At 41.3% G+C, this 26,987-nt stretch overlaps 1 protein-coding gene and 2 long non-coding RNA genes across 7 annotated transcripts in view; 2 read left to right on the top strand and 1 right to left on the bottom strand.

The window, feature by feature from the left end:
* LOC119484777 (glutamate receptor 2-like) overlaps positions 1-12,114 on the top strand; it is a 133,147-nt gene extending 121,033 nt beyond the window's left edge. For 2 of the 4 annotated variants that reach the window (XM_037763859.1, XM_037763858.1), the window contains exon 19: positions 8,042-12,114. In XM_037763859.1, coding sequence (XP_037619787.1) covers positions 8,042-8,176 — 135 coding nt within the window. In that variant the 3' untranslated portion in view covers positions 8,177-12,114. The remainder of the gene's footprint in view (positions 1-8,041) is intronic. The other 2 variants (XM_037763857.1, XM_037763856.1) reach the window with 1 other exon arrangement.
* Positions 886-23,587, bottom strand: LOC119484787. Its single transcript, XR_005206115.1, has 3 exons — positions 22,729-23,587; positions 22,034-22,036; positions 886-1,503 (listed from the first exon to the last, which is right to left on the bottom strand). It is a non-coding gene; the product is annotated as an uncharacterized LOC119484787 (long non-coding RNA).
* Positions 17,544-18,468, top strand: LOC119484789. 2 transcript variants are annotated; one of them, XR_005206118.1, is made up of 3 exons: positions 17,544-17,597; positions 17,833-17,936; positions 18,108-18,468. It is a non-coding gene; the product is annotated as an uncharacterized LOC119484789 (long non-coding RNA). The 2 variants fall into 2 exon arrangements; XR_005206117.1 differs by lacking the exon at positions 17,544-17,597 and having other exon boundaries at positions 17,725-17,936.
* Positions 23,588-26,987: the final 3,400 nt, after the last annotated feature.

Raw genomic sequence — 26,987 nt, 5'->3', positions numbered from 1 at the left:
ACATGGAGAGCAGCCTTTTCTCCCTTTTCTTGGCCTCTTCACATTGAAGTGCTTGCATCTTTTCCGTAGTGTGCCGTGTACGTTCAGAGCGTCGGGGACCTTCAAGCGGCTCATCAGATGTGTCTTCCACTGTGTGGAGCTCATTCTGCAATTCTTGAGGTTCACACTGCAAACCAGCCGTCTGCTCCTCTGACTCCCCCTCACTAATTGGCTCTGCCATTTTCAACTTAAATAATGAGGTTCTTAAGATAGAAGAAAACTGTTAAACTCAGATATAATAAACCTTTGCAATAAACAGCATAACCATAGGATAGCAGAGCATTAGTACAAAACTACTAGCACAGATGCATTGATGTAGAAACACTCAAATAACTGTATATAACAGTGTAAATGCCCAATAAACACAATTATCAAAGTACTTGAAATATAGTCCAAAAAGTGTCAAATGTCCTTAATTATTAATAGTCCATTGATCTTGTAAGGATTTGTTCCGTGTAACGATTGTCCTTTAATGTTGCTGCAGATGAGGTGAGTATTAATCGTTCACTGGCTCAGTCCAAAAAAATGTTCGTCCATGGCTCACCTTGTTGGCAGTCTCAAAGACTGTATGATAGGGTAATACTCACAGTTCAGCATCAATGTTAGTGAATATGACTGTACTTGACCATTGCATCGAAACTGAATTGCAGAGTAGATCAGGCTGCTGGCATGGTACCATGTTGCTGCTCCATGAATCCACGTGGACAGCTAGTGGCCGTGTAGCAGCAGCAGGCACGCTGTGAAGACCCTCTGTCGCGGCCCGTCGTTGATGCAAGATGTCGTCAGGATCGATGAGGGTCAAGCTCTTACTGTAGCGAACCCCAGCCAGACAATGGTGAAGCGTACTGATGTTTCAGAAGCCTTTTATTTATGTTCAGCCGTTAGCCATATTTTGAACACAAATTCACCTTTTCTTCTTTAAACACCTTTCTTCAGAAAACACCGTAAGAGCTAAAGGACAGACAAATAAAATACAATGAGCTCTTACTAAAAATGTAAACATTACAAACCTTATCCATATACTGTATTTGCCATACACATTAACACCAATCAAACCTTAAGCCCAACATTTGCACATGAAAAGCTAGAAAGCTAGCATTACAGCAATCTCCATGAAAAGCTAATGTTAGCAAGACCGTCAGAATGACAACACAATTAAACACACACACTGTAAGTGCGTCCACCTAAATCACAAAATGTTACTGCATATAATCATAAAACATATTCAACACACAATACCTTGTTCCCGTACTGGCTAGGCGCTTAATTATCAGTTTATGATGACATAAAGCAGCGCAATTGCGTGCTTTCCCTCCTTCAGAAAATCTCCGTAGCACTATCCTTCTTCCGCCAGGAGGTGGCGTCAAAATAAAAGTCACGTAATGTAAAAAGGTGACTTTCAAAATAAAAGCTTGCAGAAAGTAATTACCTTATAAACAGACCTTAATACACATTTAGGAGTCACTTACAGTCCCGTCTGCCTGGGGATTATCGCCACTAGGAAAGTATTGGCTGAAACCCAACTTGGCCTGAGTCAGACTTTCCTGCACTTAGCTGGGTTGACTATATAGAATATGTGTAATGCCGGGATCAGACTACACGATATTTTTGTCTTTGACGATGTTCACCATATCAGATCTAACAATCACAGCACCATAAACTCTTGCAGTGTCTTGGTCGGGTGACAGGCAAGACTACACGTATGACCACGACCAATCACGGCACGTCGTATTCCACGATCATGCGCGAGTTCAGACGTCATCGGGGAGGCGGTTGAAGCAACTGTCGATCATGGCGACAGAAGTGTTGTGTGTGATCTTGGCAGTCTTGTGTTGCGAAAAGAAAAAGAAAAGAAAGAAAAAACAATCGCAAAGGAACACGTTGTTGGAGATGTCACACTAGGCGTGTCAAGACGAAAAATTCGGACAGGCTAGACTTTTCTTGGAGTGTCGTGGGGCGTCCCAGACGTGGCGTCGGTTGTCGTGTACTATGACACACTACACGAGATAAGAGGATCGATTTTCGCACACGACACTCATTTATCGTTCCCGATCCCCTACGACGGCCGTGTCGGGCTATAATCGGCCTGATATCGTGTAGTCTGATCCCGGCATAAGGGTAAGCAGAGTTGTAGTTGGAGCCCTCTGAGAGCGCTAGTCAGCAGCATCTTGAGCTCCCTTGTGGCCATGATGACCGTGACATTGTAGACATGGCTTGGACATGCACGGTCTGTCAAAAGATGAACGAGAGGCTTTCCCTTTAGACCAGAGCACTGCTCCTGCGTTGTTTAGCCAGGATGATGATCCTCTTCCTCCCTGTATGGTCGGGTAACTGAGAACGTGTCATTGGAGTGGACCTCTCCTTAACCAGCAGTCAAAGTTTGCAGGGTTTTCACTCCCCCTGATCCAACAACAGTTAGGAAGCCCCTTCTTCTATTCCCAAACTTTGTCTCGAAGTTGATTTCATCAAAGAATAGACAACTACGAACCTGTGTCACAGTGCCCCGTTATGGCTAGTATTTTGATTTAGATAGAGCTGAAAAGTGTGTTTGGTCAATCCGCCAGGATTTGCTTCCCTTCACCAGGGGGACTGTTTTTTGGTAATGCAGCTGGAGAACATGTACCAGGAGCAGACAGGCTCTGTTTGGGCCCTTTGCTCTCTCCCCATGCTACAAACTTATCAGGCGATGTGTCTGGTGAAGCTTGGAGCACAGATGGAGAGTCCATTGACAGCACTACTCAACAAGATCAGGGTAAACACGGACGACACCAGGGTATCGGGTCCGATACTGTGCTCATGTACTCGTACTCATAAAACGACTCCGATACAATGGCGATACCACTTTACAGCAGCGCGATGTTAACCTCTCGTCACCATCTTTCGGCTCCTCAAGCTCCACCACCCCGACGGTGTGGGCGAGACGGGCCGGTTGTGCGCACGATCCCGCTGGGCTGGGATGCCACCTCAGCCGGCACACGCCGGCCCTCACTTTCATTGCGCCACGGGGTTTTGCTTGCACCCTCTGACTCGCACATGCATTAGACTCCGTGGTCCGTGTTTCAAGACGGGTCGGGTGGGTTGCCGACAACGGCAGAGACCTCTGGCGCCTTTTACGTGGGCCGCAACATGACACAGTTGGGGCGGACTGTCCTCAGTGCGCCCCGGTTGACAGTCGCACCGGGAGCAGGGAGCCCCGTCACGGTGCGATGAGGTCCGGGCGGGGAGCGCTGTAAAGCCGTGAGCTAACTTCGCCCCGAGCCTTTCCAAACCGACCTAGAGCCGCTCGCGGCGCACCGCCTCGTATGCGGGACTCCCCAGCTTGTCGCGTGTCGCTCACACCCTCCAGCTGGCTGTTAACGAGGGTCTTTTGGCACAGAGAAGTACTCGTATCGGTACTCGGTATCGGCGAGTACCCAAATGTAAGTAGTTGTACTCGGTCTGAAAAAAGTGGTATCGGTGCGCAGTCTCAGCATGCGTAGAGAGAACAGTTGTGATGGGTTATCGGTTACAGTTTTCACTATGACAACCGTGTCTGTGTCAACTGTGTCTACAACACAGTTGTTAGGGACAAGGCTGAGAAAGAAAGCAATATGGTGGTTCTCCCTTCAGAGGTGAACAAAGGTAGTTACAGACATAATTTTGTTGTTTGGAAGAAAGAAGGGGAATTTTGCCTCATTATAGACCTGCGAGTGTCTCCGTGTAGTTTGTGTTGGAGTCTTGTCTGAACAGCGTAGCCACACGCGAGCGTGCGTGGGACACCGACCCGCAATGATTTATACGTGTAAGAAGTTACTAACAGTCCCTTTAAGTACCTAAGGTTTATGTATCTGTGTAGTATAGTAGTACTGGCTTGTAAGGTCCTGAGCTTTTGCCAAACTCCTTTTTTTATCTGAGGAGCAGAGGAGTTGCATACCTCGTGTGCTGTGCGTAGATTGCACTCAAAGTGTGTGTTTATGTGACCATGTATTTGTTCATTTTGACAATGCTTGAATGGGCAAAACCCTGTCCAAGCAGTGACTTTAAATAGCTTGTATCAGCAAAGGTCTTCCATTGCCTCACGGTGTGAGGAGACACCCAACCACGGGCAAGGGCAACGTCATCAGTGAGTGATACTTGTGCAGCAGCCAGTTGTTAAATTAGGTTGGTACTGTTTAGCCTTTTAGATGAAACGGTTATATGTTTCCGCTCGGTCTACGATGCACTAGTGTCGCAGCTTTGGCTCCTCCATGGCTGCTCTGCGGGGCGAGCATACCTGTCCCATATTATATGTGTTATCCTGAGTGAATCAACTGAAAAGGAATGCAATGATGAATAGAATTTCTGTTTCCTGAAGGAGAGAAATGTGGTACACCACCATATTTTTAGTCAGGCCACACAAAGATGTGATACCCTATACTATATGTATTGTACCTTCTTTCTCTCCTTCAGGGAACAAAAGATGTAGTCATAACATTTTAATTAATTAGTTTAGAAACTAATTCAGTGCAACAAAAGCTGATTCAAGCATAGGATGCTGTAGCAGCATCAGTCACCATAGCAACGTATTCTTACAACACGTTCTCACTCCCAATTCGTCAAATACCACCGCTTTGTCACCTTTTGGACGGACCAGGGACGGTGTGTCAATATATACTCGTTACATGCATAGTACTCCGGGTAGGGAATGAGTCCTGCCCCAATTGAAGGAGTTCAAGTACCTCGGGGTCTTGTTCGCGAGTGAGGGGACTATGGAACGTGAGATTGGCCGGAGAATCAGAGCAGCGGGGGGGCGGTACTGCATTCGCTTTACCGCACCGTTGTGACGAAAAGAGAGCTGAGCCGGAAGGCAAAGCTCTCGATCTACCGGTCAATCTTCGTTCCTACTCTCACCTATGGTCATGAGGGCTGTAGAATAACGGCGCGGGTGGGTTTACCTTGGAGTTATTTGAAAGCCCGGTTCGTCACAAACTATTGCTAAAGGACACCTCCGTGTGTCGGTTTCCTAAGCCAAGGGGTGCTGACCAAACGGCGGTATTTGATGAGTTGACGAGTGAGAACAGGTTGATTCTTAACAAGGAGACAATGTGAGAAGTTTCTTTTTCTCCAAATCAGAATTCATTCAGCACTTGCATAATGTCAGTGTTCCTTCCTCAATGATTTGATTTGCCTCAAATGTTTCTCTCCACATTTGGCCATACTGCAACATACAAACATAACCTGCTTTTACACGCATTCTCCATTCATTCGTTACATAATGCTACAGTATGTCGTGCTGCATTTAGTGGCTTCAGGAAATGTTGGTGTAGATTTTAAAATAACTAATTGCAATTTTCTCTCTCTCTCTCTCTCTCTCTCTCTCTCTCTCTTCCCCCCTCTGTTTGCGCGCACACACACACACACACACACACACACACACAGAGAGAGCTTATAAGTTTATACCACATAAAGCAACATGCATTTTTATTTAATTTAATTGTGAAGAATGAAAATAATTTCTGCAATTACTACATTGCAAAGAGCTGCAAAATGAGTGGGTGATGAGGAAAGATCCTCTAAAATGGTGTATTCAATTTTGTACTGCAAAATCAATATTAATATATTGAACTAGTGTACATTTTCTGGGCAATCAATGTAGAAATGTTTGAATGCTCATGGATAAATAACCATACAGGAATGTTTTGTTTATCTAAAAAAAAAAAATTAAGATACTTTATTGATGCAAAAATCCTTGCATCAATGCAAAAAAATGCAATATTTCTATTAAGCATTTCAGGGTTTCTACCAGAAAAGGTGTTCGGCCAATTGCCGCTCCTCCCAGCAGAACTCGTAGCAGCAGGTGGCAAACAAGACACAGGAACTTGGCCTGGGTCTTGATGAGTTGTATCTAACGTTACTGCTAACTTCATATTCACCGTCACACACACACACTCTGTCTCTCTCTCTCTCTCTCAACAGCACCCTCGAAAAAAATGTTAAGCACACAACCTACGCACAGATCTATTCCTTAACGGAGTTTGCTACCTGTATAACACATTTTAGTTTAAAAAACACAGTAAAAACATTCCCCTATGTTTCGGCCCAGTGTGCTGCAATACACTGGTGGAAACCCTGCAGTTCTGCTCATTGATTTGCAACATCCCCCACAATTGACCTTTGACCTATGACTAATACCCCTTTCAGAGAGGAGAAGAACGTATGATGCGGGCCTACTCAATGCATTGGACCATTAATATGAGACGGCTGTGAAGAAGGGTGACAGCCAGTCTGCAGTGTATTTCCATACACTTCACTGATGAACCACAGAATTCCATCCAATCAATCCAGATTAAGTTTCTGTCCTTTTGCACGCTGCCTCTGTCTTGATCACCCACTCATGCTAGCTTTCTATTTTTCTCTCTCTCTCTCTATCTCTCCCTCTCTCCTTTACTCTGGTCGGTTAAATGATGTTTAAACGTCCGTATCATTGAATCATTTTCGGGTTCTGGTAGCAACAGCACTTCACCCAAAGCCTGACAGCCTTCTACCACGTCCAACCCTGGTCGGGAGGAGGGTCGGCTGACATGCGTACACCCATTCAGCAGGTCAATATGTCAGTCGTAATGGGACATAAGTGTCATAGGAAAGGGTCTCAATGTCAAGGTTTTAAATGAAGTGTTTCTGTCTGTCTAAGGGTGCTTTCACATCAGGGACCCGGATCAGAGTACACTTGTCCCCAAAGTCCAGTTCGATTGATTAGTGTGAACCCTCCGTACCGTACTCCGGCACATTTCGTCGACTCGTACCCGAGTCCACTTGAAAAGGTGGTCTGGAGTACGGATCATGTCTACTCGGGTACGGTTCGCATCAGGTGTGAAAGCCAACCGTACCAAAACACAGAAGTGGACCGCTATTTAACGCGAGTAACGTTAGCAGTTAGCGAGTAGTTTCGAAAGGTCAGGCTTTTTTCAACGCCGCCGGTCTCCTCCGAAATCTGTTTACCTAAAACAGTTTCATATCTACAGTAGAATGAGAGACGCTCAGCTGCTCAGCGGACAGAGAGATAGAGACGGGGGGGGGGGGGGGGGGGGGGGGTTGACAACGTGTAGAGTCGCCCTATTTTCACATCAAACTCTGTGAAATCAGAGTTTATTTCAGTCAAACCAAAGTTGGTGATTGTTGGAAAGAGTAACGACGACAGTAGTGGGGAGTTTTATTTAGTTTCTGTCCAGTTTGAATGAAGTGTTTTACGATGCTCCGCCACTAGAACAGCTGATCCCAGCATAAACAAATACACGTGGATGATGACGCAAGTGTACTCGGGTACGGAACAACTTTACTAATGTGAAAGCTGAGCAGAGAGGGGGGGCAATCGTGCTCGGGCACGGTGCGGATCACTCATACCTAATGTGAAAATGCCCTGAGAATGTGTTTTCACACACTGACAACTTTGAAACTTGAGTATGGGAAGAGTGTGATTATACTGCGTATGGAATTAAACATATTGGCTCAAACCTGGTGACACCACACTGTAATGTAAGTCTGAGGTCATAGCAACACTGTATCTGACTAGATAAGTCTATTGGAAATCCAGTAGTGAAATAATTCAAGATTTGGCCAGTGCATACTTACTATAGTACACCAAAGTCTACGTCTTGTAAAGGGGCCAGTGCTTCGATGAAAGCATATTTTAGGTCTATACAGGAAATGAAAGATGATAATAAGTTTCATTCAGTGTGCTCATGTTTCATTCCATATTCACAAGGTTCATCAAAATGAGCTACGTTTTCTATTTTACATTACAGTCTCATTTTTTTTCTCAGATGATGTTGATAATGATTTCATTTTAGGAAATGTGCTCCCCTGAACATGAGATTGATATCAATCTTCTCCTGTCACCCTCAGAAAGAAAGCAACTAAGCATATTTCACAAAACAACAAAGCATTCCTTCAAGGTTAACTTTGTGTCGACCTGAAGCAGCTGTGTGGAGGTTTGATTTTGGTGTTAATGATTAAAACACAGTTAACATGTCTTTTCCTTGTACAGATGAAATTCACAGATGCAATGCGCTCCAAAGCTCGTCTATCCATCACAGGATCGACTAGTGAGAATGGTCGTGTCCCGGTGGCTTACCTCCGTCCAGGATTACCCATGAGCCTCAGCATGACTGATCTGTCCTGACCACACCCGAGCCAGTGCCTTACAGCCAATCGACACACATCCTCCCCCACCCCTCTGAAAGTGAGCGGAAATGCTCGTCATCTCCTTCGGTGACCAATTACCACTCACCGTGGGTGATCTGCCCAGATTTCCAATCCGGAGATTAGCCAATCACATCTCTCTGAGGACTCCTGATCTCGCTCTTTTAACATCTAGCCTACAAAGACTGGACAGATGTTGTCCTCCCACCACTTGGCTGTCAGGCTTTAGCAAAGACCTGCCCACCTAAGAAAGTGAATCACTCGACCATCAGCGAGAATGATGGCTGGTCATTTACAAATTCATGAAAAACAATCAAGCACAGTTGGACAGTTTTCTAAACAAAACACACATCATTGTTTCATAGATTTTTGCCATGGAGGCTATAGAAACTAAGGACAAGAGGGATGCTGACGTTAACGCAATAACAACACCAATCAGGGATGTAATCAGGAATTGTGGATATAAAAGCAGAATCTTGGTTTAAATGAGTTCAAGTGAACAAAAAAATGACGTCCTGAAAAATTGCATCCATGAAATAATAGTTATTGTGATAGCAGATAATGATAATGATGTTATTGTTCTTAATTGTTTTCTTTATTTCTGCCTGAAAATCCCTAATTAGTAGAGACCCAAGAGATGCATGGACTGACACACACACACACACACACACACACACACACACACACACACACCCCAGTATGAACACATACACTATACACAGGGATGGGCACAAACGAGTCAAAATGTATGTTGATGCGAAATAATCACAATTTATTTTAAAGCCCCTTTGTGTTGGATTTGAGCATTTCTGATTTGGTGACACTTAACGGTAGCATCAAGGAACACCAAACAAATGCAACCCAGGGACGCTGAGAATAACTGGTGCAGTCCAGGTGTTGCTTTCTACCCAATTTTCAACGGGATGGACTCCTTTTTCTAATAGTTTGAAAAGACAACATATAACAATCCTTCACCTTCACTCCTTCATGATTAACCTACTCATAGACGGATTAAATGATCAACCGAAAGCCAAAAAAAACCATTAACTTCACAATTATTCAGACACAATTATACTACTTATATTTGATAAATTAGCATTTGGTTATTACGAGTTTAACAGTATCCTATTAATGCGTTGTTTATAATGATAGTTTAGACTGTGTGAAGCACACAACTCTTCTACCGTACGATAGTCAGATAGCATATGTGAAGTCAGTTAAACTACTTTTTAATATCCAGTGTTAACAACAGTATTACATGTATTGTATTTGTTTAATTAGATATTTTGTAGTGTAGGGTCAGCCACAGACCAAAAACACTGCACTTCGATGTAGTGAACACAGAGAACACGAGGTAGTGTTTGTGGGTGAGAAAGCAACGGGAGATTGACAGGGACGTGGCGGCGATGTCTAAACTGGGCTGAATATGAGAGAAACACACTCGCTAACACAGAGCTGGAAGTTAAGACCTGCAAACTGCAATTAGAAATGAACTGTGGCAACATTGTCCGGTTATAGCCAACCTGGTAGGGGTTGAATCAAATGTTAAATAACACTGCATTTGTCTGAGGTTGACATCAGCTACCTTAACCCAAACACAACAGTCTAGTGTATCTGCTTTCAGGTCAGTTTCAGTGTAAAGCCTCAGACTCTTGACTTTAAAATGTAATTCATGAAGCTGTTTCTCTCTCTGACTGTGCCAGTAATCTTTGTCTGTGCGTCAAGTGTTGCAAGTAGAGGCAGTGCAGCGTTACATTGCACTAGCTAACGGCCAAGACACAGTACCCAGTGTTCAGATGCTTGGTCTCTGTGGGTGTTGGGTATGTGGGTGTAGTATTGACTGTGCAAGATTTCAAATGTAGTGAAAGCGTCACGACAGCAGCAGCTTCATCAGTTGGATTTGTACTGTAGTGCACTCAGGAGTGTATGGCAGTCACTGTAGTTCTAGAAAATAGACTTGAAGTGTGAAAATATGTTTGACAGACATCAGACGTGCATGGGGGTGGATGACTGAAACGTGTCAGAAACGTGTAAGGTGTAGTCAGTGTTTTAAACAGCTGGCTACCAGCCCAGATATCAGGTATTGTTCTGTCATTCACAATGGGTTAGGGTTAGGGTTAGGGTTACTGTGCTGAGATTTGCTAACATCAGTACTTTTTGCGTTGCAGTTTATGGATCCTGCTGGCATGACATGTTAAATATGCTCCTTACCTATCTTACAGACAAACGACTACATGTGCTTGATTTAGACTGTTGCAGCACCGCTCTACCAAAGCACACATTATTATATTAGATATTGAACGCACTCTGCGCATTGAACAGGGACAACACACATAAATATTGTAAACACAGGAAGAAATGCAACAGATGTAATGCATACCGGGTGTCTAGATAGATAGATAGATAGATAGATGGACGGACGGACAGATAGATAGATAGATAGATAGATAGATAGATAGGGGAAAGGGTCTATTTCTATTTTTTATTTGACTTTCTTTTCTCTCTTCAGGAACATGTCTTTATTTCATACAGCCTTTGCGACTATATTTGATCGTGAGATCTTTGGCCTCAGGCACTTTGGTGTTACGGTGCTGGCTTTTGCACTCTGTAAATTGGCATTTCAATTTTTCTCTTTTACAAAATGAAAATGTAAATATTCACCCTGCAGTGGAATTAGCTGATGTTATTCAAACCAACACCATCGTTACTGTTGATCGCAGCTTTCTCTGGGTTGCTGTAAATGAAATGAGTCCCAGTTAGCTGCAGTAAAACTTGACTTCATGTGTAAATCCCCCCCCCCCATTCTCATGCAATAACAAGAGGATTAGAAAGAAGATAAATGAACACAATCAGAATGTCTAACTGGGAGATCTAGACAATATATTTACCCTAATAGCGCCCATCCCATTCATTTTCATCTCTCTAGATTAAGATAACACATCATCAGGGTCAGCTCCTCCAGAGCCACAGAAGACATTATACATGTGTTTCCACGTACTGAGGAGTATGACCATTTATATATATATGTTCATATAAATATAGTACTTCAAATACATGTGACTAATACTGCCCACCCCTGTCTATAGGTCAGCACACCAATACACATCCCCAATCAGCTAGACTGTACATCAGCACACACTGACATACATGATCACACCTGCACATGCACCGACAGTGTTGTCATAGGAGTTCTGAAGCCAACTGGATGACATGCCAAACAGAATGAGAACCAATCAGAGCTCTCCATGCTCAGCCAATGGCAGCTGCTGATACTGAAAACCTGAGCCAATAAGGAGCTCTCACTGCTGTGAGGTGGACAAGAAACTGTGAACAAAGACCTTCCTTTTAATAAATATACTGCACTGACGATGGCAACGGAGACGAGGAGGACGAAGAGAGGACGAAGAGAACGTTTGCATGTCACTTTGAGTTTTTTCTTTCAGATGAACTTGTCAGCCTGAAGCTTTACGCCTGGCTGCATTTTAGTGTTTAATAATGATAGTAATAAGAATAATATTAACAATATTAATTGCAGTATTAATGTGGTTCTTGTTATGTATAGTGTATGTTTTTAAGAACTCAAGTCTGCTGTTTTCTTTCACCAGGAAGCTGTTATTTGTGCTGTTAGTGAGAAGCTAGCTGGTTAGCTGAAAAGCTTCTCCCACATCATGATAAATGCCCAAGACGTGATATAAACGTCTGGTTTAAGTGACGCTGAAAATGTCAAGGTATCGACTTCCATTTCTTTTCATGGCCTCATATCATTTTTACATAGACCATAATGTGGTAATTATCAGAGATAGGAGAGATAATCAAATGATGAGGAGTTCCTACAGAATCCCAAATATGTCAACCACTGAGAGAAATGATCACTCTGGTATAATTTCATTTTCTATTAAACTTATCGTTTTTGACCAACATCTTGTTAGTTGCTTTTCAACAGAGCAGATGAAGTAATGGATAAATGGACACCCAAAAAATTGACCATAAAGTGTGGGTTATATTTGACACATATTAACACAAAGTATATTTCTAGTTGTCGTGTGATCTGACCGTTCAGTATATCTTAAACATGCCTGCCCTCTAGAGAAACACACAGACATTAAAGGACACTCTAACATACAGTAGATTGTCCTCAGAAAAACACAACAACATTTGTCATTTTGTTCAAAATGACTCTTGTTTGTGTTGCCGGTGACCTCTAGTGGTCGTATGAATTATGACTCTTGTCTGTGAGGAATAAAGGCTGAGACATGATGATCTTATCGAGATGCCTTTTAGGGAGGAGGTGTGTGTGTGGAGGGGGGAGGTGGACGGTGACTTTGACTGTTCATTTTATATTTCCTTATGACCTGCATTTCCCAAACTGCTTTGTTACCGTGATCATTCCCCAGCCTCCAAGAAGTCCACACCAGTCTCACACCAAATGCACAAGAGCAAATAGTTTGTGAAAGGCAGTGCATAGACGGGCAGCCCTAAGCAGCTAACCTGGATGCTGTTACTAGGGATGTCACGAGAACCGATCGGTACCAAGTTGATGCCAAAATTCTAAAAACGGGACGGTACTCGTTTTCAACAGTACTGAAGGTACCATATGATGCCTGCCCTGCAGGGTCCGAAATTTACACCCGCCAAGAGCCAAATGCGGCTGCTTCTGTCCTGTGCTCTCTGTGTCGGAGTTTGACACACACACATACACATACACACACACACCACAGCAGCGAGATCCAGATATCCAGAGATGCAGAGATCCTTTATGTTCAAGAAGAGGGTTCTCTCGTGGGGGAAAAAACTGAACTGAACTGTACAAACTGAATTTCTATCTTTTGTTGCTTATTGCTAAATCTCTGAAAAATGGTGTTTTTTTTATTGAACTCTGGACTCTTTATTTCCGGTGAATGTTATTAGGACTTAATTATCTTACACTTAACTCCGCAGATCCACTTAGTTTGAACCATTCAACAGCATCCAATCAAGTTTCAGGAGAAAACCATGAAGAACTGACATTATGTTACTGAGCACCAGTTGGATCCAGTTACTCTGCTGTTAAAGTGACGTCTCATTTGGTGAAGAGCTCATATGGTTTGTTTAGGACTCGAGACCTGAGTTGGGACTTGAGTCACAGACTTGAGACTTACTTGTGACTTGCAAAACAATGACTTGGTCCCACCTCTGGTAGCCTATACCCAGTGAAATGTCACCATGTCAGCGAATTTAAACTACTGCTTGCAATCTGAGGATATATATAAACACATGTACACATTACATGGGATTTATTGTTTGTTTTGGGTTTTTTTTACCGTGGTATTGAATTTGGTATCGAGAATCGTGGAAATTCACTGGTATTGGTATTGAATTCTAGATTTCTGGTATCGTGACATCCCTAGCTGTTACATCCTACACCAGAATGTAAACAATTTCAATATACATTTTCTTACTTGGTATCCCTATCTTCTCTGATATTTTCTGCCATGTTTTAGATGTTATAGCTGTATACACATGAGAGCCGGTAATCAGATTAGTAAGGCGATTCACAGATGGACTTTTCCTCCATTCTTCTCTACTGTAAAGTTGTTGCCATCATAATTTATGATTGTGACTTAACTTGTGGAGGTTTCCAGTTCTAGGTCTGTGTATTTGGGGTGTGACTGCTCTGTTTGGATGAACTAGTGGACAGGCAGATGCACCACAGTGCCTCTGACTCTGATGCAGGAGACCAGAGTTCACATCCTGTTGAAGACCAACAACTAAAACTCCCTTGTGGTAAAGTTGCTGTTAACCTTCAGTGTTACTCACCAAACACATTACGTGTATCCTCAAACAAACATGTTTAATGTACCTTCTTCCTCATGAAACATTTACAAAGCGTTTTTTTTTTATATTTTGTAACCTACATTGTTTACTTGCTAGAAGTCTTTTCCTTCCCTGCCTTGTTCATTTCTGCGTTCTGGCACATCGCAGACTCCTGTAGATCAGTGCAATAGTGTTTGACAGGAAGGACCCACGTGCTCGTATATGCACGCATGTGAGGACCCACTCATAAAAAATGCTCCATGGCACACTTGGTCTTTAACCACAATCTTTCCCTAATCTTAACCAGTTGCCTCACCTTAACCATACTTTAAAGGATAAATGTTTGTCTCATTGTCAACAAATCCCACAAAAAGGGACCCAAACTAACAATGTGTTGGTCTTTCAATACCTTCAATACCAATACTACAAAATAAAAAATAAATAAATAAATGACTGGATAAATAAATAAATATGCCATTAAAAGTAGCAATAATAATATTAAAAATTAATTTAGTAATTCATTAATTGATAAAACATGATTTTGATTTGCTTTTCTATTCATACACTTTTCTATTAATTTCCTTATTTATTTACTCGTTTAATTTACACTTGTATTTATTTTTTATGAATTTTAAAATGTATTATATATATTTTTGCATGTATTTTTGCATGTATTTTATTTATGTATTTATTTATGTATTTTATATTTATTTTTAAATGTATGTATTTATTTATGTGTTTTAGCATTTATTTATTTATGCATGCATTTTCCCTTATCTTTCTCTGTTCTTTTCTTTACATTTATTCACACATTTGTTTTACATTTCTTCATGCATTTCTGCTTCATTATGCAAATGAGGGGGCGTTGCTTTCAAGTTGTGTCATGCTTCCTCACGTCCGTTTTTCTTCTTGTACACTGATTCGTTTAGCTGAACAGCCAATCAGAGTAATTTCTCTCACCGCCGATTCAACATGCTGCAATGGTACATGCAGTCGGGCGAAAAAGACACGGGCTGACTGGAGCCGACGCTGCAGGACACACTGCAAAATCTAGGCCGACAGACGCTCGCCGACAGCTTTAAAATTGTAAATTTGGCTGCTGAACTTTAAACCAAATTCCTGGAGGTTGAGGAGTAATGACCCCTGCCCTGACCCTTGCAGTGGATAACGTCACAGAACTCCATCTATATATATCCTGTGACATTTTATCATTTGATGTGTAATTTAGTTCATTGTTGTGTTCATTGTAAAGTCAGCAACACTGACTTTATTCTACAACATGGTTTTTCAACCAGCGGTTATGGCATTATTGCCAACTATAGAATAAAGCTGTCTGTCATGACAGTTAGTACTACTGAAGCCCTGTCTCTCTGTCATCTGACAGCAGTAGGTATCTGTTCCATCCCCCCAAAAAAATAAATGACGCACGGCAGATCTGCTACACTTTGTGCCACCAGCATCACACTGTTGTAAAATAAGCACAGAACCCCTGCGTACTGATGCGCACATCACATTTGATGAATTATTCTACACAGTTTCTTCAGCACATCAACAGGCGTGTTTTCCCAAACTGTCAGCGCGTCATGACGGGGAGAGCTTTACGAAATTACCAAAAGTGCGTTTGGCACGCTCCCGCACAGAGCAGCAACTAACCATCGACTTGTGGAGTTAAAGAGATAAATGACTGACTGTACTGACTGATATGCTGATTCTGACAGACAGGCTGGACATCTGAAACATGATGCATCAACCCTGCTGTCTCAACAGACCGATCTCGTAGGCAAGAGGCTTTTATTACCGCCAAATCCGAAGGCCTAGGAAGGACGTTATGTTTTCACCGCCGTTGGTTTGTCTGTTAGCAGGATTACTCCAAAAGTCCGAGATGGATTTGAATGAAATTTTTTGGAGGGGTGGGGTGTGGCGATCCGGTTCATGGTCCGGATTCAGGAATATTTTAAGAATTCCGATCAGCCTGAGGATTAAAACCACAGTGTATAACACATGCGCAGTGTAACTGATGACACGTTGATGACGCATGACCCCGCCTTCTTTTAGGGGGGGGAGCGACAGTAGATTCTGCGTTTTTTTCCCATTAAACTCTGTGAAATTAGAGTTGAGTTGGACCAAAGCACACTTGGTGATTGTTGGAAAGAGTAACGACGACGGCTTAGGTGAATTTTATTTTGTTTCTGTCCAGTTTGAATGAAGTGTTTTATGATGCTCCACTACGTACAGCTGATCTCAACATAAACCAAAATACACGTGGATGATGGTGCAAGCTGCACGGAGAGTGGGGGGGGAGCGGAGGTCTGCGCTCTCCGAGTGCCATTCTAGTTTCAGCTACCTTGTACCCGTTCTGCTCTGAAGCATGACACAACATTAAAGCAACGCCCCCTCATTTGCATAATGAGGCAAAAATGCATGAAGAAATGTAAAACAAATGTATGAAAAAATGTGTAAAGAAAAGAATACAGAGAAAGATAAGTTTGGGGAAACAAATAGAGGGTGAAATGCTAAGGTAAAATCATGCATAAATATACAGGTAAATGCTTAAACACATAAATAAATAAATACATACATTTAAAAATAAATTATAAAAAAATAAATATAAAAAAAAAAAATGTAAAAAAAAAAAAAATTAAACAGAAGAGTAAATAAATAAGGGAATTAATACAAAGGTAAATACATTTAAAAAAAAGCAAATTAAAAGAGAAATATCAATTCATGTCACATTTTATCAATTCATTAATGACTACATTTATTTTTAATATTATTTGTACTACTTTTAATGGCATATTTACTTATTTATCGAGTCATTTATTTATTAATTTATTCTCAATTTTGGCAGGTTCCGTCCTCCATATAATGGTTCCAACTGAAGAAACCTTGAAAAGTGGTGCACAATTTTATAGTGTCATTTTTAAAAAGGCTCAGTCATTTCCTAAAATAGCTGGTCACAGTAGTTTTCATCAAACATTACTCAAACCAGAGGAAACTTGTTGGGGACTATTTTCAATGGTGGATTAATCCATATTTTGTGAAACGAAAAAAAGTTTTTTCGTTTTTGAACTACAAATGATTTACGGATTATTATGCTCATTTTCAGGTTTCATACTTGTATTTGGGGTTTCTACTAGAACATGTTTACATGCTGTAACGTTCAAAAACCCTTTATTTTCCTCATACTGTTGGCCTGAATATACCTGTATTCACCCTCTGTCTGAAACGCTCCGTTTTAGTGCATTTCAACGGAATTGCAACGGAATTACAACAGAATTACGTTGCCCGGCAACAGCTTGGGTCCATGTTTACTTCCTGTCAGCTGATGTTATTTACATACACTGCAACAGGAAATAAACTGGGACACATTTAGAATGTTTATGTTTAAAATCGTGTAATGGTCTAAATATTGTATATTTGTGACATCACAAATGGACAGAAATCCTAACGGCTTGTTTCAACCGCACAATATCTGTGTGTATTTCTCTGTATATTGAGCGATTCAATACTTTCACAGTATTTATAAAGCACTTAAACCTGCTTTATAATATAAAAAAACATGAAAATCTTACTTTTTACAAGACACATAAAGGCTTCAAAATTCACAGGTGGGGTATTTATTGATGTATTTTATGTTGTAGAACAAAACGTTAAAATCTCTCCAGCTTAACCACAGACCTTAATTCAGGCATCTAACTAAAAACCCATTCAAAAAACCCACTGACTTCCAGAAGAGGGAACCGGAAGTGCTAAGATGTTAACTCATTTTCAGGTTTTCGGACTCCTTCCTGTAGCACTCTGTTCTTGGTGTACTGAATGTGTGTTCCACATCTGTCTTTGTAGTTTGACCTCAGAGAGAAGTTGGCTTTGCTGGACGGGAAGATTGAGAAGACTGAGACTGTAATGTTTCAAATGAATGACACGCAGTGACGCAGAGCAAACTCAAGGTAATCTTTATCTGATACATTTCTCGTTTTTCACAAGAATAGGAAACAAATTAATAAGTGATTCATGTACAAAGGAAAATGTGATGGCATTTACATCATGTCAGTTTGTCTATTTTTACTCGTTCCTGTATTTATTTATGGCTCCTCTTGTGGTCCTTGCCTATGACGCAGCAACCAAAAGGAAGACAGCATTGGCAGCTGTGTTTCAGCAGATGCGGGATATGTTGGCCCAAGAAGAACGCAAGGCCCGACATGAGGTGGACCTCAAGCTGGAGATTGGCCAGACGAAACTTCAGGACACACTCATGAAGAGTGTGTTTAATATTTCACCAGAGCTGCAATTTTGTTGATTAGTAGATAAATGAAAAATGAATCTGCAACTATTTTGATAAATGATCAATCATTTTAGGATTTTTTTTTTAAAGCAAAACTGCAGAACATTTGCTGGTTCCAGCTTCTTAAATGTGAGAATTGTATGCTTTTCTTTGTGATGTATGATAGTGAATTAAATATCTGGGTCGTTTGAATTAAATAAGCAGTTTGAATACGTCAGGGTGGATAGTATAACAGGTATTTTTTCACATTTTAGTAACAAATCAATTACTGAGAAAATTATATGTAAATGAGTCAATAATTTAATTGCGGCTCTAATTTGAAAATTTCTGACTTTGGCCCCAGTGGCACTGGTAAAAAATGAGAACAACGCATGCTGCTACACCCAGCGTCGGCGTTAGAGGCGGGCAATGGGGGTCCAGGCCCGTCAGAAAAGGTCACTGTGCCCCCTCAGCTGAATTCTCTCCTGACAAAAAACTAAACTGAAATAACAGCTAGGCTATAAGTAAAATTAAGTCATTCAGTTTGGTAATGGAAGGACTTAACACTGCAATGCAAAATAAAGCACAAAACAGTGATAGTTTTGCATCTAGGAAACAACTAGGACATGTACTTGGGCTTGATTACATTGTTTTCTATTGGAGTGTCCTAACTGGCCGCGAGCAACACGGTGCTGCACAGCAACACGGCGCTGCACAGCAACACGGCGCTGCACAGCAACACGGTGCTGCACAGCTCGGCGTGACGTTTTGTCTGAACTTCTATCGGATACACGGTTCCTATTTTTTCCTGTCACTCATATTGAGAGGAAGGGCTGATTAGTTTAGATAAAATGAGCCGAGAAAACCGGGTCAGTTGTCCTGGATGTAAATGAAAATATTTACTTGATTACTGACACTTTCAGCACAAGCATTGACGCTCGCAGTTATATGTAATAAAGTTCATTAGTGAAACTTTATTACGAGCTACCTGTCAAAAAATATAACAGCCACCTCACTAATGGTTCAAATAAAACACAAACACACAGCACAAAGAGACAACTATGGAAACTCTGGGAAATATGAGCCATCGCTACAATATTTCAGTAAGAAGCCTCGTTTTGATCCGTTCCGTTTGCGGTTTTTTTTTTTTTTTTTTTGTTTTTTTTTTAAATATAGCTCAATAGAAAAAAATGAGAGAAAGTAGACCTACAAACCTGGTGCATTAAAGCACAATTAGGACCAAGAGAGTAAAAAGCATCCTGTGCTCCTCTCACATCTTACTTTTTCTACCTATTTGGATTATTCTGTTCAGTATTGTGGAATAAAACAATGGACTAATGTTACACTACAGCAGGCTGAGCAGGGACAACAACTGATGAGTGGAACATCCACATTTAGTCTTTATTAACTTAAATTATAGTTATGAAGAAATCAGTCAGTCTGTTAGATTAATGTTTTGTTTAACTCCCTGTTTACTTTATCTCGGCACCCGTGTGTGCACATTTTGACCCTGGCATGAGCAAGACGCAGGGCGTGCCTGAGGAGTTATCTGTAGCCTCCGGTACCTCCTCATTTCACTACAGAAACCATAATAAGGTGGCAGCTGGCTGGAGAAGATAACTAGATAACAACCTACTTGCTTTTGGCTATATCGTATGTTATTTCCATTAAATATCACAAATAAAACGTGTGTTTTCTGATAATAAAAAAAAAGGTACAAACGTAGGAAGATAACAAGTACTAGTAACCCATCTTTTAAGTGGTTAGTCTCCAGCTCCAGTCTGATCTGGAGCTCACAGCTGATATGTTCCTGGTTTGTTTACATGATGTAACAGAAGTGCAGATTTGACGTATTCAGTGGACAGAGAACGTCAGATGCTGCGCGATGCACCGCGATAGTCGGACGCTCGCATCCAGTTAGGACGCGGTGTTAGTTTATAACCTGTTTTTGTGGAAATAACAGCATGTGTATGCGTGCATGCGCGCCTGTGCGCATAAGTGGCAGTATGTATACACCTCTCTGTCAGTTTATTTCTTTCATGAAACATGATAATGTTAAAGATACACTTAATAAAGGCTATATGAGGTGAAAAAAAAGCCCCCCCTTTCAAAGCTGATTGCCCTTCTGCCCCTAACACTCTGGCGCCGACCATGGCTACACCCTACACCTTTATATATACTTTTAGTTTAGTTTAGCAGGTTGTCAGCTGTGTGTCTGCCCTGGGTAACTTTAGCGAGTGTCCAACAGTGTGTGTATTTGTGCTACGTTAGCAGCTCTAGCATTGCCGCAGGCTTCGTGCTCGCCGCCACACGTAGTCTGTGTAACTTTCCAACAGACCGTGTGTGTGTGTTGGCGGTGAGTGTGAGGTTGTTGGTGGCGTTCTAGTTGTGAACGTAGGTGTAGCAGTGTGTGTACAGTTTATTTGTCGGTGAATAAATGCTACGAAACTACAACTCCTCTGCTCCGCTCAAGCGAGCCAGAGACCGGAACCGACTTCCTGTATCCTGCAACTCCGGCTCTGCCTCTTAAGGTGGGCTGTTAAGGTGGACCATCTTTTTTCCTTAAAGAGACGAGCCGCTACTTTGAGCTGCTCAGCTTTTGAGTTAATTATTAACATTCCTTTTAGCCGTTTTAACCGATAGCATTAATCGGTTAAAATGCTTAATGTCGGTTAACGGTTAATTATGGACATCCCTAATTGTGATAGAAACAATATTGAAAAATACATACAATAGACATTTTTATTGTTTTGATGATATATATCATATCGTCATATCGCCCAGCCCTACCTATGATAAAATATCCTGTGATGTGTATGATAAATACACACATAAGTATCTGCACTCGTCGTAGCTTTGAATTCACAGAAAAAAGATGCTAAATTTGTGGATTTTTGCTAGTCAATATGTGTGTGTATTGTGCATACTGAATCTCTGAAGTATGAACCAACATTAGCATTCATTTAGAGTTGTGTTTCTGGTCCCCTGATGAATGTGAGTCCAAAATTCACTCTTCTTTTAGCTCCGTTTTAGGGTGGGCACTACGCTTCTGCAACGATGCCGTCAGTCGGGACAGCGTTATCAGTTGTATCCGCCGTATGAGAGCAGTGCAGAGCAGCGGCCGTGAACTAGCCAGCGGGGCACGCTCACATGCACTAAAAGCATGACATTTCCATGTCAACAAACACAAAGAAGCTTGGATTACAACACACAGAGAGGGGGCGCAACTTCATTCTCTGCTCAGGTAGACATTTCTCCTCTACACATATTTACATAGACAATAGTTGTTTGCTGCTATATTAATGCTCTGGATATTGAATTTAGCACCTTTAAAGGACCAGTGTGTAACATTTAGGAGGATTTATTGGCAGAAATGGAATAATATATTAATAGGTATGTTTTCTTTAGTGTATAATCACCTGATAAGAGTTGTGTTTTCGTTATATTGGAGTTAGCCGTTTACATCTACATAGGTAGCAGGTCCCCTCTCCTCGTAGTCCACCATGTTTCAACAGTAGCCCAGAAGGGATAAACCAAACACTTAACTTTTCCTGCTTGGGCCGGAGTTGACAACGTTACTCGCTCCCATCGCTGCCGCTCTCTCTCTCTTGCTTCACCACTCACTCCCCACATCCTACTCATAGACATTTCTGCCTGAACACTTCTTCTCCAGCTGTTACCGGAGCGACCTCTTTTCCTTGTTCCTCGGTGGTTTCCATTCCAGGGCTTGTCAGGTGATGTTTGTTTGCAGGTTTTCTGAGGGTGTGTCCAATCCAACTTCACTTTCTCCTTCAAATTTGTTAGTCAACGGGATACTGGCTTGTTCTCTACCACAGGTCCACATTGCTTACTTTGTCTCTCCACCAGATGTTTAGTATTCTCCGGAGACAGGTGTTCATGTTTGCAGCCGGTTTGTTGTGCGTTTTGTTGTTTACCCATTTCTCTGATTCATAGAGCATCACCTGCTTCACGTTGGAGATAAAGTTGCATATTCTGGTGTTGATTGGGATGTGTTTTGGGCTCCAGATCTTCGTGAGGACGTAATAATATAACTTAATTAAAACACAGAGACGTGTGGCTTATATATGAAAATATTTATGGGAATGTCCTCAAATTCAAAAGATCGCTTTATTACATTCAGGTCAATCAAAATCAGCTTTTGTATCCTGCAGTGACAATTTCACCAAACCCTCTTTACCAACATTCTTGTAAACAGCTATGTTTTACATGACTGTTACCAATAAAAGCTTTTTCTCTCCCAGACACAGTTCCTTTGTTTTCATTCCTGTTTAGCAGAGGCCACATTGAAGGCCTCTTCTAAGGACCATATCGTATTGAAATTTAAATTAAGTGAAATGTTTTCTGCACATTCTTATCAGCCTTTAGGTTCTCTCATCTTTACAGAAATATGACCGCAAAAAAGTAAGCATATTCAAATATATATTCATTAATAATTAAAGCATTTTGGTACACACAACACAGTGAAAATTGTCTTGATAAATTTAGTTTATATAAATACTATTCTATATCTGTCAAGATTTAACAAATAATAAACGGACAGGATTGATTTGGGAACATTCAAAACAACCAATAACATCAGTCATATCTCTCCACTTCGAACAATAAAACAAGTAGGCTGAAGGTCTTCAGCCACGCTAGCAACCGTGTGAGGTGCAATAGTCATTATATGCCAGGAAACACATTTGTAGTATGGTTTAAAAATGGAGAGACCACTTTGCCATCGTTAAATCCTTAACCACCAGCGCAGCCACGTTGTAACGTAAATCAAAAGGGTTTAACTCCACACAGCTTATCAGACTCAGCTGTACATTGTCAACTTTCATCAGATCAAAGCTGCAAAATCAGGTTCTTGTTTTGGCCACTTGGGGGCATAACAAGCTGAACAGGCCACACGTTTCACACATTATGGCTTTATATAAAGTTGCTATGCCAAATATAATAGCAAACAATAGACTACCTGCGCATCAAAAAGACATGGAGCAACATTAGCATTCATTTGAAGTTATGTTTCTGGCAACCAGACAGCTCTAAATACAATAGAGTGCTACAGGAATGAGTCCTAAAACCCAGAAATGAGTTAGCATTTTAGCACTTCCGGTTCCTTCGTCTGGAAGTCGATGTTTTTTTTAAATGGGTTTTTAGTTAGATGCCTGAAATAAGGTCTGTGGTCAACACAAGATTGAGAGATGCTAACGTTTTGTTCTACGATATAAAATACATCTGTAAATATCCCACTCTTAAATTTTGAAGCCTTTATGCAACAAGTAGCTAAATGAGACTATTAACCTCCATCATGCGTGACTGATGTACTTTCGTTTATAGCCTAACGTTAGCTTTTTACTTCTGGTGATTGCATTCACACTTCAGAAATCATAAAGTTGTGTTAATTTGTGGAGATTATCTTGCTGAACAAAACGTGTAAGTATCATAAACGTGTTTGCCACAGAGCTCATTTTCTTCAATAATCCAAAACCCTATGGAAAAATCCCGTTGGCTTTTTGTCGCGGGAAGCAGGGCGATGCTAACTTCCTGGCTGGCCTACAGAAATACGTCATCCTTGGAGCACTCTATATTCACTCTCTTTGTCGCTCTGTTTTGGTCTATAGCATCTCCCGAGGAAAATGTCTGGCTCTTTGGCGACTAAGCTAGCACACTAGCTAGTCGCTGCTTTGTCTGTGTGCCGTTTGTGCTGGGCACATGACATACAGTGGGTTTATCAGAGCTTTTTTTGTTGTTGGTGAAAACAGCTTCCTGCTGCTGCTGGAAACAAGGATGATGAGAGCGATGAAACAGTGAAACCGTAAAACCCAATGAACTACAAACTGAACAAAGCTAAAGCGCTCTGTAAATCTGAGGACTGCAGGGCTGGTGATAGTCGTCTCTAGGTTCGCCACTACCAGTGACCTATTCCACATTCACATAGTAATTTTGTCAATTGTTAATATAAAAATATTTATCAGTGCAGCTTCAAGCTGCAAACAACATCTGTATTTAGGTCCAACTCTGAATATGCTAATATTTAGCATGTTAGCATGCTATCTAGTATTAGTCACAAACTACAGCTGAGGCTGAGAGAAGTCAGTAATGGCAAAGAAAGTATAGAGCTAAGAAGGGAAAGTCGATTATTTGTTCCATTGCAATGTCAGCGCTCATCAGCAGAGCTACGCCTCCGCCATTTTGGACTGAAAGCGACGACCGGAAAACCAGTCAAACGTCCGCCTACAAAGTGCCGTACAAAAGTAAAACTAAATTATTTCTATTCTATTGTCATATTTAATGTCTCTACCGAAATGGCCTGTGTTGAACAACAAAAATATTATAAATATGCATACTACTATAACTATTTACTTACTTACTTATTAAACAATTTTGCTCGGCTTCTTCCCAGAGGAGCATAACGTGAGCGATGGACATAAATGGAAGTTAGAAAAATCCAGCACACAGATTCTGAGAGAAATCTCAAACTTTTTCATGTCAAGGATCCAGAATGGAGTCCAGTACAGCACAGACCATGGATGTAGAAGAGGGTCCAACAGACCATGGATCTATAAGAGGTTGTATCCTGGTCTTTTGCCCTGCGTGTTAGTAAATAGCCAACAACTCCTTAAATTCTGTTTATGTCATGCTACTAGCACTACTAGCTACTGGCCGATAGCTGGTTGTTTGGGAACAGAGACTAGATTAATACATCCACCACGATACAGGCTTACAGCATACAGCCCATGGGTGTATTAGAAGATAATAAAAGTGATGAATTACAGCCTATATATCCATTATTACAGCCGCATAAAGCTAGCAGAAAGCTGTCAGAACTGGATATGTCATTGAAGTGTGCAGGGTGGTGCAGTCCTGTGGGTCTGATGTACGTTCATTATGGCGAGGAAAGTAACTCTGGATTCAGCTGTTAGTTTATTTTACAATTTTTAGGACATAACGATTTAAATGAGGGATATTTAAGTGTTCCTACTGGGAAGTTAATTTACCTAAAAAAACGGATCCTCTGATTTACAGAAGTCTCTTTATACATCCATGGACACAGACTCATTGGTGTTTTCAGTCCAAAATGGCGAAAGCGCTACCGCAGCACCATCTAGCAGCTATTGTCAAAACGCACCGGAGTTTCGCCTCTTTGCTTCTATACTCTTTGCTAATAGGGAATGGGCATGTGACGTCACTGACAGCAAGTCGGCCATTTTCGAATAAAGAGAATAAAGAGTAAGAGTGCCATCCGATGGCTGTTTACTGCAAGTGTCAAAAGATAACACAAAACATGACACTGTGAATACGATTCAAAAGTTGAATTGTAGAATACGTATATATAGTAGTCAGACACAAAGGTGGGCTAACGTTATGGGTTTCATTTTGCAAGATAACGGTAGATTAAATATGTAAAGGATAACGTACAGCGAGTCATTGTTGTGAAAGAATCCCCGACAGGGCCGTGTAATAAGCAGTATTAACGGACGTTTTGTTAGCATTTCGTTAGCCAGCTTACTTTGTCCGGATGTTTGTGTTGTTGGCATTTGGCTTGTAGATCTTAATGTCATGTACCTACCCGTTTGTAAATGGGACATCGGCCTCCAAAGATTTACATATTTTGAGCTGACAGGTTTTCACCAACACCAAAACACATCAGTGACCGTAATGGGTGCAAGCTGTCAAGATCCTCCTAATTCATAAGGACAGATATCATAAACTAAATTAAATTTTGTACTATATCGCTCCTTTGCCTCAGTCAGCTTCTTTTTATATGGGAATTTGTCTTTCGCATGTACTTTATACATTTCTGATGATGAACAATTGACAGATAAATAGACCAGTGACAGCTAATGATAGTTTACCGTAGCTCCGTACGCTACCCTCCAAAAATGGCGGCGCGCCCCAGAATGAAGATTTGTGTTTGACAAGCACAATTTTGACCTGTTGGTGGCGCTAACTCAGGATTGACTGCTCAGGATACTCAGGATCAACAAAATGATCAGAATTCATTCTCAGGGGCCCAACACTATCTGTACCGAATTGCATCACAATTCAAGCACTTATGGAAGTATTTCACTCTAAAACAGTGTTTTGAACTAGAGCCATGCTGCTAGCGTGGCTGAAAAACCTGCCAATAAACCCGTTACATTTAAGCTAATTCAGTGCAACACAACACACACAACAGGTAAACATGGACGACAAGGTGAAAAGGTCAAACTGATGACCTTGAGCAAGGAGACATTCACCAAACAAACAGAGGGTGATGAAACCACGAGGCTTGGTTACCTGCCAAGGAGGTGCATATTCCAAAAGCATAGGCATCACGCGGCTAAAAACTGATCCCTGTTCAGCCTTATGTGCAGCAAGTTGGCTCCAGGTTCATAAGAAAGCATAAGCTAACATTCTATAGGCTTTTCTGATATGGCTGAGAGCAACAGGCAACCATTCTGCAATAAACAGGACCACCTCGAATGGTAAAAAAACAAAACACAATGACCTCTTGCACACATTATGTAGAGTACAAGACAGATGCAACCAGTAGAACTCAACAGTAAGAGCAATGTCACCTGAACACTACACAGAGAAGTACATGCAAGTAACTCTGATGGTATCAACATTAAAACTGTAGAGGTTTCAGTAGAGACCAACTCTACTTATTAAGGATGTACCGATACCGATACCAGTATCAGGTATCAGGTCCGATACTGTGCTCATGTACTCGTACTCGTACTCGTAC

The sequence above is a fragment of the Sebastes umbrosus genome, chromosome 3 (genome assembly GCF_015220745.1).
Source record: "Sebastes umbrosus isolate fSebUmb1 chromosome 3, fSebUmb1.pri, whole genome shotgun sequence".
Taxonomy (NCBI): Eukaryota; Metazoa; Chordata; class Actinopteri; order Perciformes; family Sebastidae; genus Sebastes; species Sebastes umbrosus.
This window is presented reverse-complemented; position numbering and strand designations above follow the sequence as displayed.